A 12,495-nucleotide genomic window follows, 5' to 3' on the forward strand; every position below is an offset into this window, starting at 1 on the left:
TGTACTGTACGAAGGAGCCGTTATCGTTTGCCACCAGAAATTGGCTTCCCTGCAAAAGAGCCGTTCAAAGTGCTCGACTCGCTCGCGGACGTCCCATCATGTGAAGTGTACTTCCTGTACAACCGCCATCAAACATCTCCCAACACCACCAGCTACATGTAAACCTAAATCTGTGCCAAACGCGGATTGTGATGACGTCATTGTCGTCATGGCGATGATGTCGCATGTGATGTGAGACCGTAATGAGGTGAAATGACGCGGGAGTGGCGTCTGGTCTTCCAGGCCAAGCCGGAGCGCACGGCGGAGGAGAGCGACCGCCTGAGGAAGCTGATGCTGGAGTGGCAGTTCCAGAAGCGGCTGCAGGAGTCCAAGCAGAGCGACGAGGACGAGGAGGAGGAGGACGACGAGGATGTGGACACCATGATGATCATGCAGAGGCTCGAGGCCGAGAAGAGAGCCAGGGTGAGTGGGAAGGGGGGAGGGGCTTATGCGGGAATGTGGAACTCTTTAACCAACCTGTTGTTGATCTGATGATGAGGAGGACACACAAGCCACGATGAATGTGCATCTGCAACATGCTTCTGTCATCGCTTTGCCTTGCTCAGCTGCTTCGATACGATTGGCTGGAGGCCCGAATGGGAGGGGCCCATCAGGCGTCTCATTCCCGACTCAACTTTTTCTTCAAATGTACTTTTCACTTGCACAGCGGAACCCGCTTATGGCGACAACCCGTCTGTTGACACACGCGGCCGACCGCTTCAGTTGACATATTGTAGATATGCTAAGCTATGCTAAGATATGCTAAGAAGCTTTAAAGATTTCCAAAAAGATTCCAAAAGATTTTCTTCTTTTTTGCTGTTTTTTTATAAATGTTCATCTGGTTTATTCCAGGTTTATTCCAATAATATTATGACTTTTCCCCAACAAATATTAAAACCATATTTTTTATGTTTACCTCCATTGAAATACTTTTTATGTAGGAAACCGTGAAAACGTACGGCGTGTTGGATAAGAACACGTAGTAGGAGAGAAACGTGTCAAAGCCTTCTGCCGAGTTGATGATTTATTTATGGATTTCCTCAAAGGGTGCCGTCCCGATGAAGGCCTTGTACTTAGACCAGGCACCGGGCCGCCACTTGAGGAAACATGCCGAGTCGGCACCAGCGCTCTCTGCCGTGGGCCCCACAGGGGGGGGGGGATCATGACAGGAAGTGACCTCTGAGTGCAGCCAATGTTTTCACTTTTCTGTATGTCCCCCCCCCCCCTCCCTTCTACTGCTCTTGCTGATTCACATCCACCTTTTCCTGCACTTGCCCCGCTGCCCCCCCCCCCCCCCCTTCTTTTTCTGCCACCCCTCTCACACGCTGTCCTCTCTTGTTCTTCTGCAGCAGCAGACTGCTGTCCCAGCTATCTCTGTTCTAGACTTGGTATGTTCTTCCGGTTAATGACCTCCCACCCCACCCCCACCCCTAACCCCCACCTCACTTACTCTTTCCCGTCTGGGGCGTCCACCCGCCCGTGTTTCTGATTTGACTCCGCCCACCCATCAGGGCGGCTGTCTCTCATTGTGGGCGGGGCCATGGTGTGGGCTGCGTGTGGTGACGGAACGGGCCGCCGTTGTCTTTGTGCCGGACACGCCGTCCCCCCCCCTTCCTTGTCCGCTCCAACGTGGGGACGTTCCTCAGCTGCTGCAGTCAGCTTCTGAGTGCATGCCAAAGCGGCGCCTGCATGGCTGCTTTGCACGGGCGCACCGGTCGTGTTCCATGCATGGCGGTTGCTCGTCATCATGATGGTCCGCCCCCCCCCCCCATGGGTGTGTGTCTCTATGGTGCATGCGTGTGCGTGTGCGTGTTGTGCATGTGTATCTGCAGTGCACGCTGAGGACACATCCACCTGACATCGAACACCGCGTCTTCATGTGCCACGTGGCGTTTGTTTGTTCTGCCGTGTGTACACACGACCTCCGACACCGTGACCTCCGACACCGTGACCGCCGCCCCGCTCACGTCTCTCTCCACCCCCCGCCCCTCTTTTCTTTGTCCCGCCCATGCATGGTCGCTGCGTGCCTTCAGTTGCAGGACGAGGAGCGGCGGCGCAAGCAGCAGCTGGAGGAGATCCGCAAACGGGAGGCGGAGGAGCGAGTCAAGCAGGAGGAGGAGAGGAGGTGGAGGGAGGAGGAGCGAGCCAAGCGGGAGGCTGCGGAGAAGGTGAAAACTTTGCCTTATTATTTTTGAAGTATTTTATGATGAATATTTTGGTGGGCGTGTATTTGTATTCATTCCTAGAATTATGAATGGCGTGCTGTCATCCTTCCAGCCCCCCCGACCCCCCCTCGTGTTGTTGCGCTCACCTCCAGCATGTTTGTTGTCAAGTCAATGTTTCAGTTTTGGGGTTCATGATTATCACCACCAGTCCACCCGCCCTCCCCCCACACACACACACATATACCATACCCCCCACCACCCACCACCACCCCCATCATCCATGTTGACATTGCCACTAAAAGTCCCTCCCAGATTCTTCAGCTTGGACGTTTTTAAAAATGATTTTTATAAATGGACCACCCCTCCACCCCCCCTTCCCCCCGGCCACGGCAGAGGCGAGTCCACGTGTGATCCAGAGCGAACAAAGACCATGAATGTGACGTGATGGGCGGACACGCCCCACCCGGAGCAGCTGGTCCATTTCCTGGCGCCACAAATCGAAATCTCTTCTCACGTGGGCCCGCCGTCCAAGAGCGTCACACACACGTGTACACATGCACACACACACGCACACACACACACACAGCAGGGGGGCAGTGGTGGACGTAAAGGCAGGAGTCCCAGGTAATTGAGGTGAGCGCCAATGAGAGCGAGACGCACTAACGGCTTGTCCCCCCCCCAGAGGAGACAGGAGGAGGAGTACTACACTCGCCTGGAGGCCGAGCGGCGCCGACAGCACGAGGAGGCGGAGAGAAAGCTGCTGACGCCGGACGAGCCGGCCGGTCTGTATCGGCCCCCGCTGCCGAGGGACTACCAGCCCCCCGCCCCCCACAACCCTACTAACACCCCCCCGCCGCCCCCGCAGAGAAACACCTCCTACCTCAAAACGCAGGTGGCCTCCCCCGACACGCTCTACACCGCCACGTTCGTGGCCTACGCGGGCGACGAGGAAGACGAGGAGGAAGCAGGAAGCGGCGGCAGCCAGTCAGGTCAGGCCAAGCTGTCGGCGACCCGGAAGTCGTACGGCGACCTCCCGGCCGGCGCCGCGCCCTGTCACAGCAAGCCTCAGCCGCCGCCCACTGCACGAAAACCCCGCCCTCTGTCGGACGGCATCTTCCTGTCTAGCTCCTTCCGGCCGCCCACCAACAACTCCAACAGTACAGGGCCCCCCCTCCCCGCCAAACCCGGCAGCGGCCCCCCAGGAGGCTTGAAAGGTAGCAGAGAGAGCGAGAGGGGGGAGGAGTCAGGCTCGCCTCGGCGCCCTCTGCGGCCCCCCGCCCCCCCCCCCAAACCTCTCCGTCGCTCGTGTGTCCTTCTAGATCGTAGAACCTTTTCTTCTTCTTTTTCGTCGTGTGTGTGCGTCCTCGTCGCCACTTAGGCGCCAGAGCCCCGCCCCCTCCACCATCCAATCACAGGGTTTTATTTGTCTTGGTTCTGTAAATTGTTTCCTCCTCACCCCCTCCCCCCCACCCCAAAGATGAGACCACTCATAGTCAATCAATCAATCAATCAATCAATCACAGTACTGTTGGTGTTGTCACTCGCCGCTGCTGCCTGCTTTGGGACCGCCTCTTCCTGTCTGCTTAGCGTGTTTGCTCCTTTCACCTCCACCTCATCGGCGGCCATGACACTTCTTTGTCGCCCCCTGGTGCTCATTCGCCATCATAGCAGCCCCCCCCAGTGCTAGGCAGGACATTTGAATAGGCACGCGTGACGTAGAAATACGTCCTCCAGATAGAATAGCTCCTCCCACTTCTTCAACACGCAAGCGGACTTTACTTTGTAGCTCTACAAGTCAGGTCAGGCCCCCCCCCAACCACTAACCCCCCCGGCACTTCTTAACCTGCACCATAATTAGCCCCGCCCCCTTCCATCCACCCCTCCCATTCCCGCCAAAGCGTGCATGTTGGCATCGTGCTGACCACCGCAGGCTGGATGTCGTTTGCTTCTTCTTCTTCTTCTTCTTCACCTTCACCAAACTGGAAGTGTGTGTGTGTGTGTGTGTGTGTGTGTGTGTGTGTGTCTCCCATCACGTCCAAAAATTGCGACTTGTTTGTCGATGAAATTCTTTGTAAGAATTGAGGTTCCTCACCGTGAGGCTCTTTGGAATGACGTGTGGTTGGCATCTTGTTGTTCCAGAAGAAAGTGTGGATGCTTTCCCTCTTAACACTCTCAGGTGGTTCTGCCTAACGCTGCTCTAGAAGTCCACTAGAAGACTTTCCTTCCTTCTGCTCGGGCTGCTGTGTGTCGGATCCGAAGGTCTTGGCAGGCCACGCCCACCAGAGAAGCTTCCGGCTGCTTCCCAGAAAAGAATCTTGAAGAAGCGAAGCGTCAGCCGGCAGCTTCTCTGGGTGGGCGCGGCCTCACCTGCGCCCCCATTCTGACCCGTGTGTGTTCCCCCCCCCCAAACAGGATTTAACTCGTACACTGGAAACTCGTCAGGAGTTGTAGGATCCGGAGAGTTCTACAAGGACCCGAGAGACAAATGGACCAAGAGGTGAGCCAGCCCGCCCGCCCGCCCACCTGGGTGGAAGTGATGATGATGATGATGATGATGTGCCCTCAGTCAGGAGCAGGAGAACATCCCCAGTGGCGCCCCCCCCGAGAGTCTGACCTTCAAGGAGCGCCAGCGTCTCTTCTCCCAGGGGAAGGAGGTGTCCAACAAGGTCAAAGCGTCTCGCAAGCTGATGGAGCTGGAGAACGAGCTCAACACCAAGCAGTGAGCCAGCTCCGCCCCCGCGCCCCGCCCCCGCGCCCCGCCCCACCCACATTTTATTTCAATAACTGGACCTTGGCCCCGCCCCCTCCTGGCCCCTCCCAGCTGACGCGTGGACCAGCGCTGTACAAAAGCTGTAATTGCACCACAAGTTGGAGATCTATTCTTCTTATCAAACGGTGCTGGGGGAGGGAAGGCTTCTTTTAATTTGCTCATTTTAATGATCATTATTTTTTAATAGCTTACAGAGATTTTAAGTGGTTAGCTTTTATGCTCCTCTGCCCGGCAACAGACCAACTTTTATTTGATTTGATTTGATTTTAAGCAAACACTGTTACTTCATTCCAGCATGGCGGGCTTTTGGTTTTTTTTTGTTTTTGTTTTTCATGTTTTAGGACGAGTTTGATGTGAAAGTGCACAAGCTGACTGTAAATATTTGGCTGGTCTCACCGGGACGACAACAACACTAATGTGACATTTAAATGTTTCCTCCAACCTCAGCTAACTTCTTTTTCAATAAATAGTCTTTTTTTTTTTTGCCGATTTGTGTGACGTTAATTTGACCGATCGGATGTTAGACTTTCACAATAATTAAAAAATACAACATATTTATTGTTTGTGTTGAAAGAAGTGTTTTCTAGTATGAAATGTTTGGCCAAACTGCTCTCATTTTTCCATTTGGAGGGGTTTCCACGGTAACGGCTGATGTAGGAAAAAGGCACTTTTGAAAGGTTTGAAATAAAAGTGATGCTTTTGAACATCATTTGCGTGCCGTGACTTGCCATGACTTCCACCCGGGACGCTCCACTCACGTCACTTCCTCCCCAGATTTACTGAATCCTTCCAAAGGTTTCATGTTCAGCCTTTTTGTAAATCGTTATTAATAAATGCTGATTTCTCAACAGGTGGCCTTCCCGGTGTCATCCTTTCCCCGGCAGGGCCACTGCATTAGGTACACCCGTGCTGCACAGACGTTCCGCTCTTGGATGACATACGTCTTATTCGACTAAGTTAAGCGGGTATGATGCTTTTATTTGGTTAGCTAGTATTAGCCGGCTTGCACGTACTGTAGCTTTATTTTCCTCATAGACAAACGCTGCATAGATTGGGTTTGCCAACAATATTCCATTCACATCACAGACTTGGATATTAACCAAGCTATATTAGAGCTATATTATAAAGTCATATTCTAGCTCTCAATTTTGCTACAAAGACTCAAGATGTTGGTTTGCGTCAGCGTTTTTTTTACCTGAGGAGAGCGGCCATTGTAAGTGTTGTCATAAGATTAATTCCACTTCTAAACACATTTTACACATTAAACATTGATATTTAAAGGTTTACTGATCATTATCTTTATTATGAATGCTGATGTTTCAGCACACACCTTTGACGCGTTTTTACATGCCAAATTAACACCAAACAAAAGTCAACGTCATGTGGAAAAAAAAAAACATCCTTCATCTTTGTTTAGTTTTTTCTGCTGTTTCCTGATTTAAATATGATTTAAATATTCCGTAACATCTTGGAAAAACGACTGAAAGTACTGAATGTCCATCGCTAAAACGTGGCTCTAAAAGCCAAATGTCATTTTTTATGATGCCGGTATGAGACCCAGTCCACATGCGTACCCTGTGATCGGCTGGTGACCAGTCCAGGGTGGACCCCGCCTCTCGCCCCAAGTCAACTGGGATAGGCTCCAGCATCTCCGCAACCCTGTTGAGGAGGATAAGCGGTGTAGAAAATGGCTGGATGGTCACATGACCGGTGTCACATGAGAACACCTGAGGAGACAAATGATTAGTGAGCATATCGTGTGGACCTCGGAGGACTAAAAGGACAAAGGCTCACCTTGGCCGAGTGGATAGAAACCATTGAAAGTACTTTCTTACATTGGCTGCTGGACACCTCCTCACTCGGTGGCGTCTTGGCCCCATCAGAACCTGCTGCAGAGTCCTGCTCAGAAACCTCTAGGCTGTCTTCTTCCTGCATGCTGGGGCTCTGGGGTGGACTAGAAATTGGCCCAGGGAACCTGAATGCATCACACTTCAGTCACGTTTTGTGTATGAATATTAGTTTCAAAATGTGGATCATCTGAGGGTGATAATACCTGCAGCCGGCATCCGTGTCCTTGGCCAGTCCGGCATCCGTGTCCTTGGCCAGTCCGGCGTCCGTGTCCTTGGCCAGTCCGGCGTCCGTGCCCTTGGCCAGTCCGGCGTCCGTGCCCTTGGCCAGTCCGGCGTCCGTGCCCTTGGCCAGTCCGGCGTCCGTGCCCTTGGCCAGTCCGGCGTCCGTGCCCTTGGCCAGTCCGGCGTCCGTGTCCTTGGCCAGTCCGGCGTCCGTGTCCTTGGCCAGTCCGGCGTCCGTGCCCTTGGCCAGTCCGGCGTCCGTGTCCTTGGCCAGTCCGGCGTCCGTGCCCTTGGCCAGTCCGGCGTCCGTGTCCTTGGCCAGTCCGGCGTCCGTGCCCTTTGCCAGTCCAGCGTCCACCAGCCGTTTGGCAACATGGACGCCATCTACCAGAATATCCACCGCCCAGTTTGACAGTCCTTCTCGAAAGACAACATAAAAGTTCTGGTCCAAACACTCCTGGAAGTAGACCGATCCCTCCTGGCTCCACTGGCAGTCCCCTCCAGCCGGTGTCACCCCCCGCAGGCAGCAGGGGTACACCCTCTTTCGGAGGTTCATTAGAGCATCTGGAAGCCTCCTCAAGCTGATGCGGTCTTCATAGGGCACATAAACACGGAGGCCGTAGTCTACGAGGTTCAGGACCACAGAGGGGTCCACCTGGACAATTTCTGCGAGGCACCACTCGGTGTTGAGGTCAAACCGAAACAAGCAGCTGTTGCCAGGCATGAGGGAACGTTTGGGAAGAAGTGGCGGCTCCTCTGAGAGCTCCTCCAACATGAAGGTCACTTGGTTCATCAGCGGGAGAGAGTCCTTGAGGACAACACAAAAGTCTGAGGGCGTGGTCACTGCGGCGGCAAAGCCCGAGTATTCTTTGTCCAGGGAGACCGGAGCAAAGGCCAGAGTCTGAGGTGAACTTGTCTCTGTGATGTCACACTTGACTTTGGCTTCATGGTAAGAGGAACGTGCTGTATGAGCATCCACTTTCTTCCAGGATTCTGCTTGGTTGAGAACCTCCACGTCAACTTCCCAGTGACGTTCATGTTTTTGGACAAAATGAACCCTGAGCGGTATCTCCATGACGGCATCGGTGAAAGAAGCATCGCTGTGGTAAAGGCCGGAGTCCCTCAGGGAACACCGAATGCTGAACGGCGGCTGAGACAGAAACTCCCGAGGAAACCTGAAGATCTTCTCCTTCTCAACAACTCCAGAGTTCCCATAGTCCAGGAAGTCCACTTTGAAACGGGAGTTGCCCTCACGAGCCGTTACCACTGCGCGGTACACGGATCCGTCCTCGTCATACCGAGCCAGAACGAGGTCGGCGATACTCACAGAAAGTGCCGCCCTCAAGGGAAGAAGGTTGGAGTTCATTTCTTCCACCAATTTCAAGATGGCAGCTTCATCGTCTGAGAGCTGAAGGAAGAAGTCCTTGACCGAGTTGACGTGTGTAGCGAAACATGTCATGCTGGAACCTGCTAGCTCCTTTCTCTTTGGCAGACATGACAGTTGAGGGCGTACGTCCGCCCCAAGTGCTTCTGTTTCGTCATCCCACCTTGGAGTTTGGTTTTGTCGCTGAGGGGCTTCAGGGTGTTTTTGAGGCTTTGCTGGATAAGTGCTTCTAGTAGCGGTTGTCTTTGCAGTTTGATGTTTTGTCTTGTGCTTCTTTGCGGTCACGTCAACGTGGTCCTTCCTTCGCTGGGATGCCATCTTGGAATTAAAACCTCGCTGCTTGTTAAACATCCAGTAAGAGTAAGCCTTCTTTTTGGGAAAGTTCTTCCACTTGACCAACGTGGATCTTCTTTCTTTGTGGTCTTTGTTGGCGTAAGTTTGGCTAAAAGTCAAGACTGACTTTGGGTCGGATGAAAGGCTGTTAATGAGCTCCGTCACCTTGCCATTGATGTTTAGATCTCCGTCAAAGAGCTCCACGTCAAATGAGGCATCATCACATGACCTCACTATGACGGCTCTTAGCTTCTTGTTGAGGACCGCCCCATCCAGCCATTTCTTCACTTCCATGAAGAACGCCTTCCTGGGCACGCCGATAAGGTTGAACCTCAAAGCTTGAACGGGGGTGGACAACAAATGCTCACAGTCTGTGGGAATGGACACCACGTGGCTTTTCTCGGAAATACACGAGTTTCCATAATCGACAAAGAAGACGCTGAGATGCAGAGGAGAGAGAGAAGAGTGGACCAAACCTCTGTACCACTTTCCATCCAAGTACTTGGCCAGGCACACTTTCTTTGCAACATCTTCCATACCGACATGCTTCACTTTCTCGCGTTGCTCTGAGATCTTCACCTCAAGGTCATTGAGGACTTCCGTGTTGCGTTCAAGCTGACAGTAGATGTCCCACTTACTGCTAACATGAGTAACGTGGACATGTACCTCGCTGTTGGAGGTTAAACCAAACGATGAGTAGATAAAGGACTCTTGAAAATTGTCTTCTGTCGCCAGACTTTGCTCCGGTGGCTCATTGGAGATGTTCTGCTGAGCTTGGTTGTTGATTTCCACCACAGGTTCTACAGGAATGTTGCTCCAGCGTTCAGCTTGTTTGGCAGAAACGAGGAGCTCGCTAATACTCCGACTGTTTCCACCTCCCATCTCGTGGAGCTCCACCACGCATTTGTGTTGCGTTATGTGGACAAGGCGGATGAGCAGGGCTTTGTTGGAGATGGCCTCCCTGAAGAAGTCAGAGTTGGAGCAGGTCCAAACATCATCCAAGGGTATAACGTTGACAAGAGTACAACAGAGAGCAAATGCCGATATGCTGGCAAATGTCTGTGGAATCTTCTTGATCAATCTGTAAGGGACTTTCTCCGTGTTGCCAAAGTCGATGAAGAGAACTTGGGCTCCATGTTGGAGTCTGTCAGTGACCACGGCGCGGTAGAAATGCATGTCCGCTTCATACAATGCACAGCACAGCGTGCCTGGTTCGGGGTTCAACAGAATGTCCTCATCCAGTGCCACGTGACGGAAGTGTTCCAATATTTTCTTCATCATTTCCTGAAACTCATTATTCCGTTTCTGTGTTCGAATCCAGAAGTTACTTGGACTTAGGGCCAGCTCCAGGTAGCCCTCAAACGTAGAATCCAGCTGCAACTCCTCCTCTCTCAGAGTTTTAACCAGCTCACGGCCTATGACGGTCTTGTAAAAACAGGGGAAGGCCTGGGGGCCCACCTCTTGGGCAGCTAAGCATGACTCGGCTTTTATTGGGGGGAGTCGTTGGCTGGGATCGTTTGTTACAATTTGTGCAGAACCAACCACTGTGATGAAGTAGAGATGGTGCTCTTCGTCAAAACTGTCAATCTTCACTTCTAACAGCTTCCCCAACAAGCCTTCCTTGAGGAATCCTAACTGCTTACCTTTGACCTCCTCCTTCGTCGCCGCCACAGCAGAAAGCGAGCACGGGAAGGCCATGATCGGGATGGAGTAGAAATCAGGCGGCAACTTGTGGACATTGTGAAGTTGAACACTCTCAGAGAATCCGTAGTCGATGAAGAACACTCGCGCTCGTGAGCTGACCGCCAGTAACTGCACAAAGCCTCTGTACCACTTTCCATTTTTGCTCTTCACTGAGCACAGAAGACCCAGGTTTTCTTGATTCTTCTGATGGTCTCCTCTGTTTCCACTCTCGCACACTGCGGCCAACCTCTTTGACACATCACAAACATAAGTTCCCATGCTGGCAACCTGGCAGTAAAAAAGTCCGGAGCTGACAGCAGCCGTTACTCTAACTTCAGCCCGACTACCACAAGCCATCCTGGGCCCGCAAAAGGACAACATTTGCTCGTAGACCTGCAGTGCCGAGGATTTGTAGCAAAGTTCCTGTCTGCTCAACGTGTCAATGTTTTGTTTCAGTGGCGCCTCAATGAGAAGCTCCACCAAAAGAAGGAAGGTGTCTCTGTCCATGTGCTTTCCAAAGCCGTGCTTAACAAGCTCGTTGTTGACGTCCGGGACTTCCAGCAGGAGGACCTGGTGAGGCAAAAGAGCTTGAACGTAACCTGTGATGTTTCTCCCAATCAGGCTCGAGAGGTACTTCACCACGCCACGGTCAGAGTAACTGTGGAGCGCCAACACGTTTGCTAGAAAGCCACAAACTATCTTCGGAGGCAACGTGAGGAAATCATCTGAGCAGGCGGACATGTGAGCCGCGTCCACACTCATGACATTGCCTTGATCTATGAGGAACACGTCAAACACGCCATCTCTACAGCCCTCAACCCTTCCTCTGTACCAGCGGGCTGCGTTGGGGTCTTCTACCAGGCAAAACTTTCCAATGTCCACCTCAGCATTGATCTTTGGTGTGTTCTCCATCTCCTGCTGCAAGATGTGATAGTCGAGCTCATAGATGGTCAGGTACTGTCCTTGGAAGTAGATCAGGGTCGCTTCAGGGTTCCAGTCCAAGTGAGACAACTTAAGATCTACTCTACATTGACTTGAATCCTGACACCTGTAGATAGATGTGAATATTTTTTCTTTATTTTACAGATTATGCTTTTAACCATGACTGACTTGTATATGTATCCATATCTATAGATCTGTAGTACATACATACTAGTAATGGGTTAGATAAGGAAGAGATCAAACACGCTGACAAGGATTGGTGTAGCCTGTGTCAAGCTGTCAAACTGAAGCCATTGAGTCGCGGAAATACGGGACAAAGTGCGTCCTTACGGGTGCTCAATACGGGTGTTGGCAACGCTACGTGACACAGGAGACTTGCCACCGTTTGACGATCGTTTTTTTTTGTGATCGGGTGTGAAAGGCATTTTTAGGCTTATGCTTTTTTTTACGGAAATCATCCGATGCTGATCTGATAACACAAGCTACTGTTGTGGTCATACTCCAGCTAAAACCCAACTCTGAATCCCTGACGTCACTTCCTCTCCACACATCCGGAAGGCCTTTATTGAAACACACACGTCTTATTTACATCTTAAATAGTGTATTTTCTCTGATTGTATCGAGTATATTGGTTAACATTAGGGGTGCTCCGGTCGATCGGCCACTGGTCGGGATTGGCCGATATCGGAGCGAGCCGACAAAATGCATACCTGGACAGCAGTCAAGCATACAAGCGTATTTAAGGCTCAAAATGCACAAAATGTTGACACGTCTGCCATTAATTTACAGACAAATTTGACATTTTCAAACAGCATACACCAAACAGGTAGTCTCGTGACTAGACTATTGTTTGCTAGTTTATCCCTTTTACAAGAAATTACAAAATATTATCATTTTACAATTTTTTAAAAGCTTGCTTGAAAAATGTACACATTTTTATCAGACTGACTTACTTGTGAAGTTCAGAGTTCAACACTGACTGCATGGCTGCCACATTAGGGATGTTCACACCCCACACAACCTGAAACACATGTTAAATGAAAAATAACAGCTTTGCATCAGTGTCAATGTCAACATTAAAATTAAAAAAATGTTTAAGCAAAGTAA

The 12,495-nt window shown here is 51.4% G+C and overlaps 2 protein-coding genes across 24 annotated transcripts in view; one reads left to right on the forward strand and one right to left on the reverse strand.

The window, feature by feature from the left end:
* afdna (afadin, adherens junction formation factor a) overlaps window positions 1-5,683 on the forward strand; it is a 47,239-nt gene extending 41,556 nt beyond the window's left edge. For 9 of the 23 annotated variants that reach the window (XM_058064087.2, XM_058064117.2, XM_058064109.2 and 6 more), the window contains 6 exons: window positions 283-462; window positions 1,389-1,427; window positions 2,073-2,207; window positions 2,887-3,418; window positions 4,617-4,701; window positions 4,771-5,683. In XM_058064087.2, the coding sequence (XP_057920070.2) occupies window positions 283-462; window positions 1,389-1,427; window positions 2,073-2,207; window positions 2,887-3,418; window positions 4,617-4,701; window positions 4,771-4,927 (1,128 nt within the window). In that variant the 3' untranslated portion in view covers window positions 4,928-5,683. The remainder of the gene's footprint in view (window positions 1-282; window positions 463-1,388; window positions 1,428-2,072; window positions 2,208-2,886; window positions 3,419-4,616; window positions 4,702-4,770) is intronic. The other 14 variants (XM_078794816.1, XM_078794817.1, XM_058064134.2 and 11 more) reach the window with 7 other exon arrangements.
* A 1,004-nt stretch (window positions 5,684-6,687) lies between these two features.
* On the reverse strand, window positions 6,688-12,405 carry tdrd15 (tudor domain containing 15). The gene is made up of 4 exons (XM_058064236.2): window positions 12,342-12,405; window positions 7,028-11,494; window positions 6,810-6,949; window positions 6,688-6,701 (listed from the first exon to the last, which is right to left on the reverse strand). The coding sequence occupies exons 1-4, from the start codon at window positions 12,371-12,373 to the stop codon at window positions 6,688-6,690; spliced, it is 4,653 nt and encodes a 1,550-aa protein (XP_057920219.2). The 5' UTR covers window positions 12,374-12,405.
* Window positions 12,406-12,495: the final 90 nt, after the last annotated feature.

Source organism: Doryrhamphus excisus, linkage group LG11, assembly GCF_037039965.1.
Source record: "Doryrhamphus excisus strain RoL-2023G ecotype Guam linkage group LG11, RoL_Dexc_Guam_v1.1, whole genome shotgun sequence".
Taxonomy (NCBI): domain Eukaryota; kingdom Metazoa; phylum Chordata; class Actinopteri; order Syngnathiformes; family Syngnathidae; genus Doryrhamphus; species Doryrhamphus excisus.

Coding starts and splice junctions, on each gene's coding strand:
- tdrd15 (XM_058064236.2), bottom strand. CDS start 12,373: ATGCAGTCAGTGTTGAACTCTGAACTTCACAA. Junction 11,495..12,341: donor TTGAACTCTGAACTTCACAA/GTAAGTCAGTCT, acceptor ATCTATCTACAG/GTGTCAGGATTCAAGTCAAT. Junction 6,950..7,027: donor GACACGGATGCCGGCTGCAG/GTATTATCACCC, acceptor TGATGCATTCAG/GTTCCCTGGGCCAATTTCTA.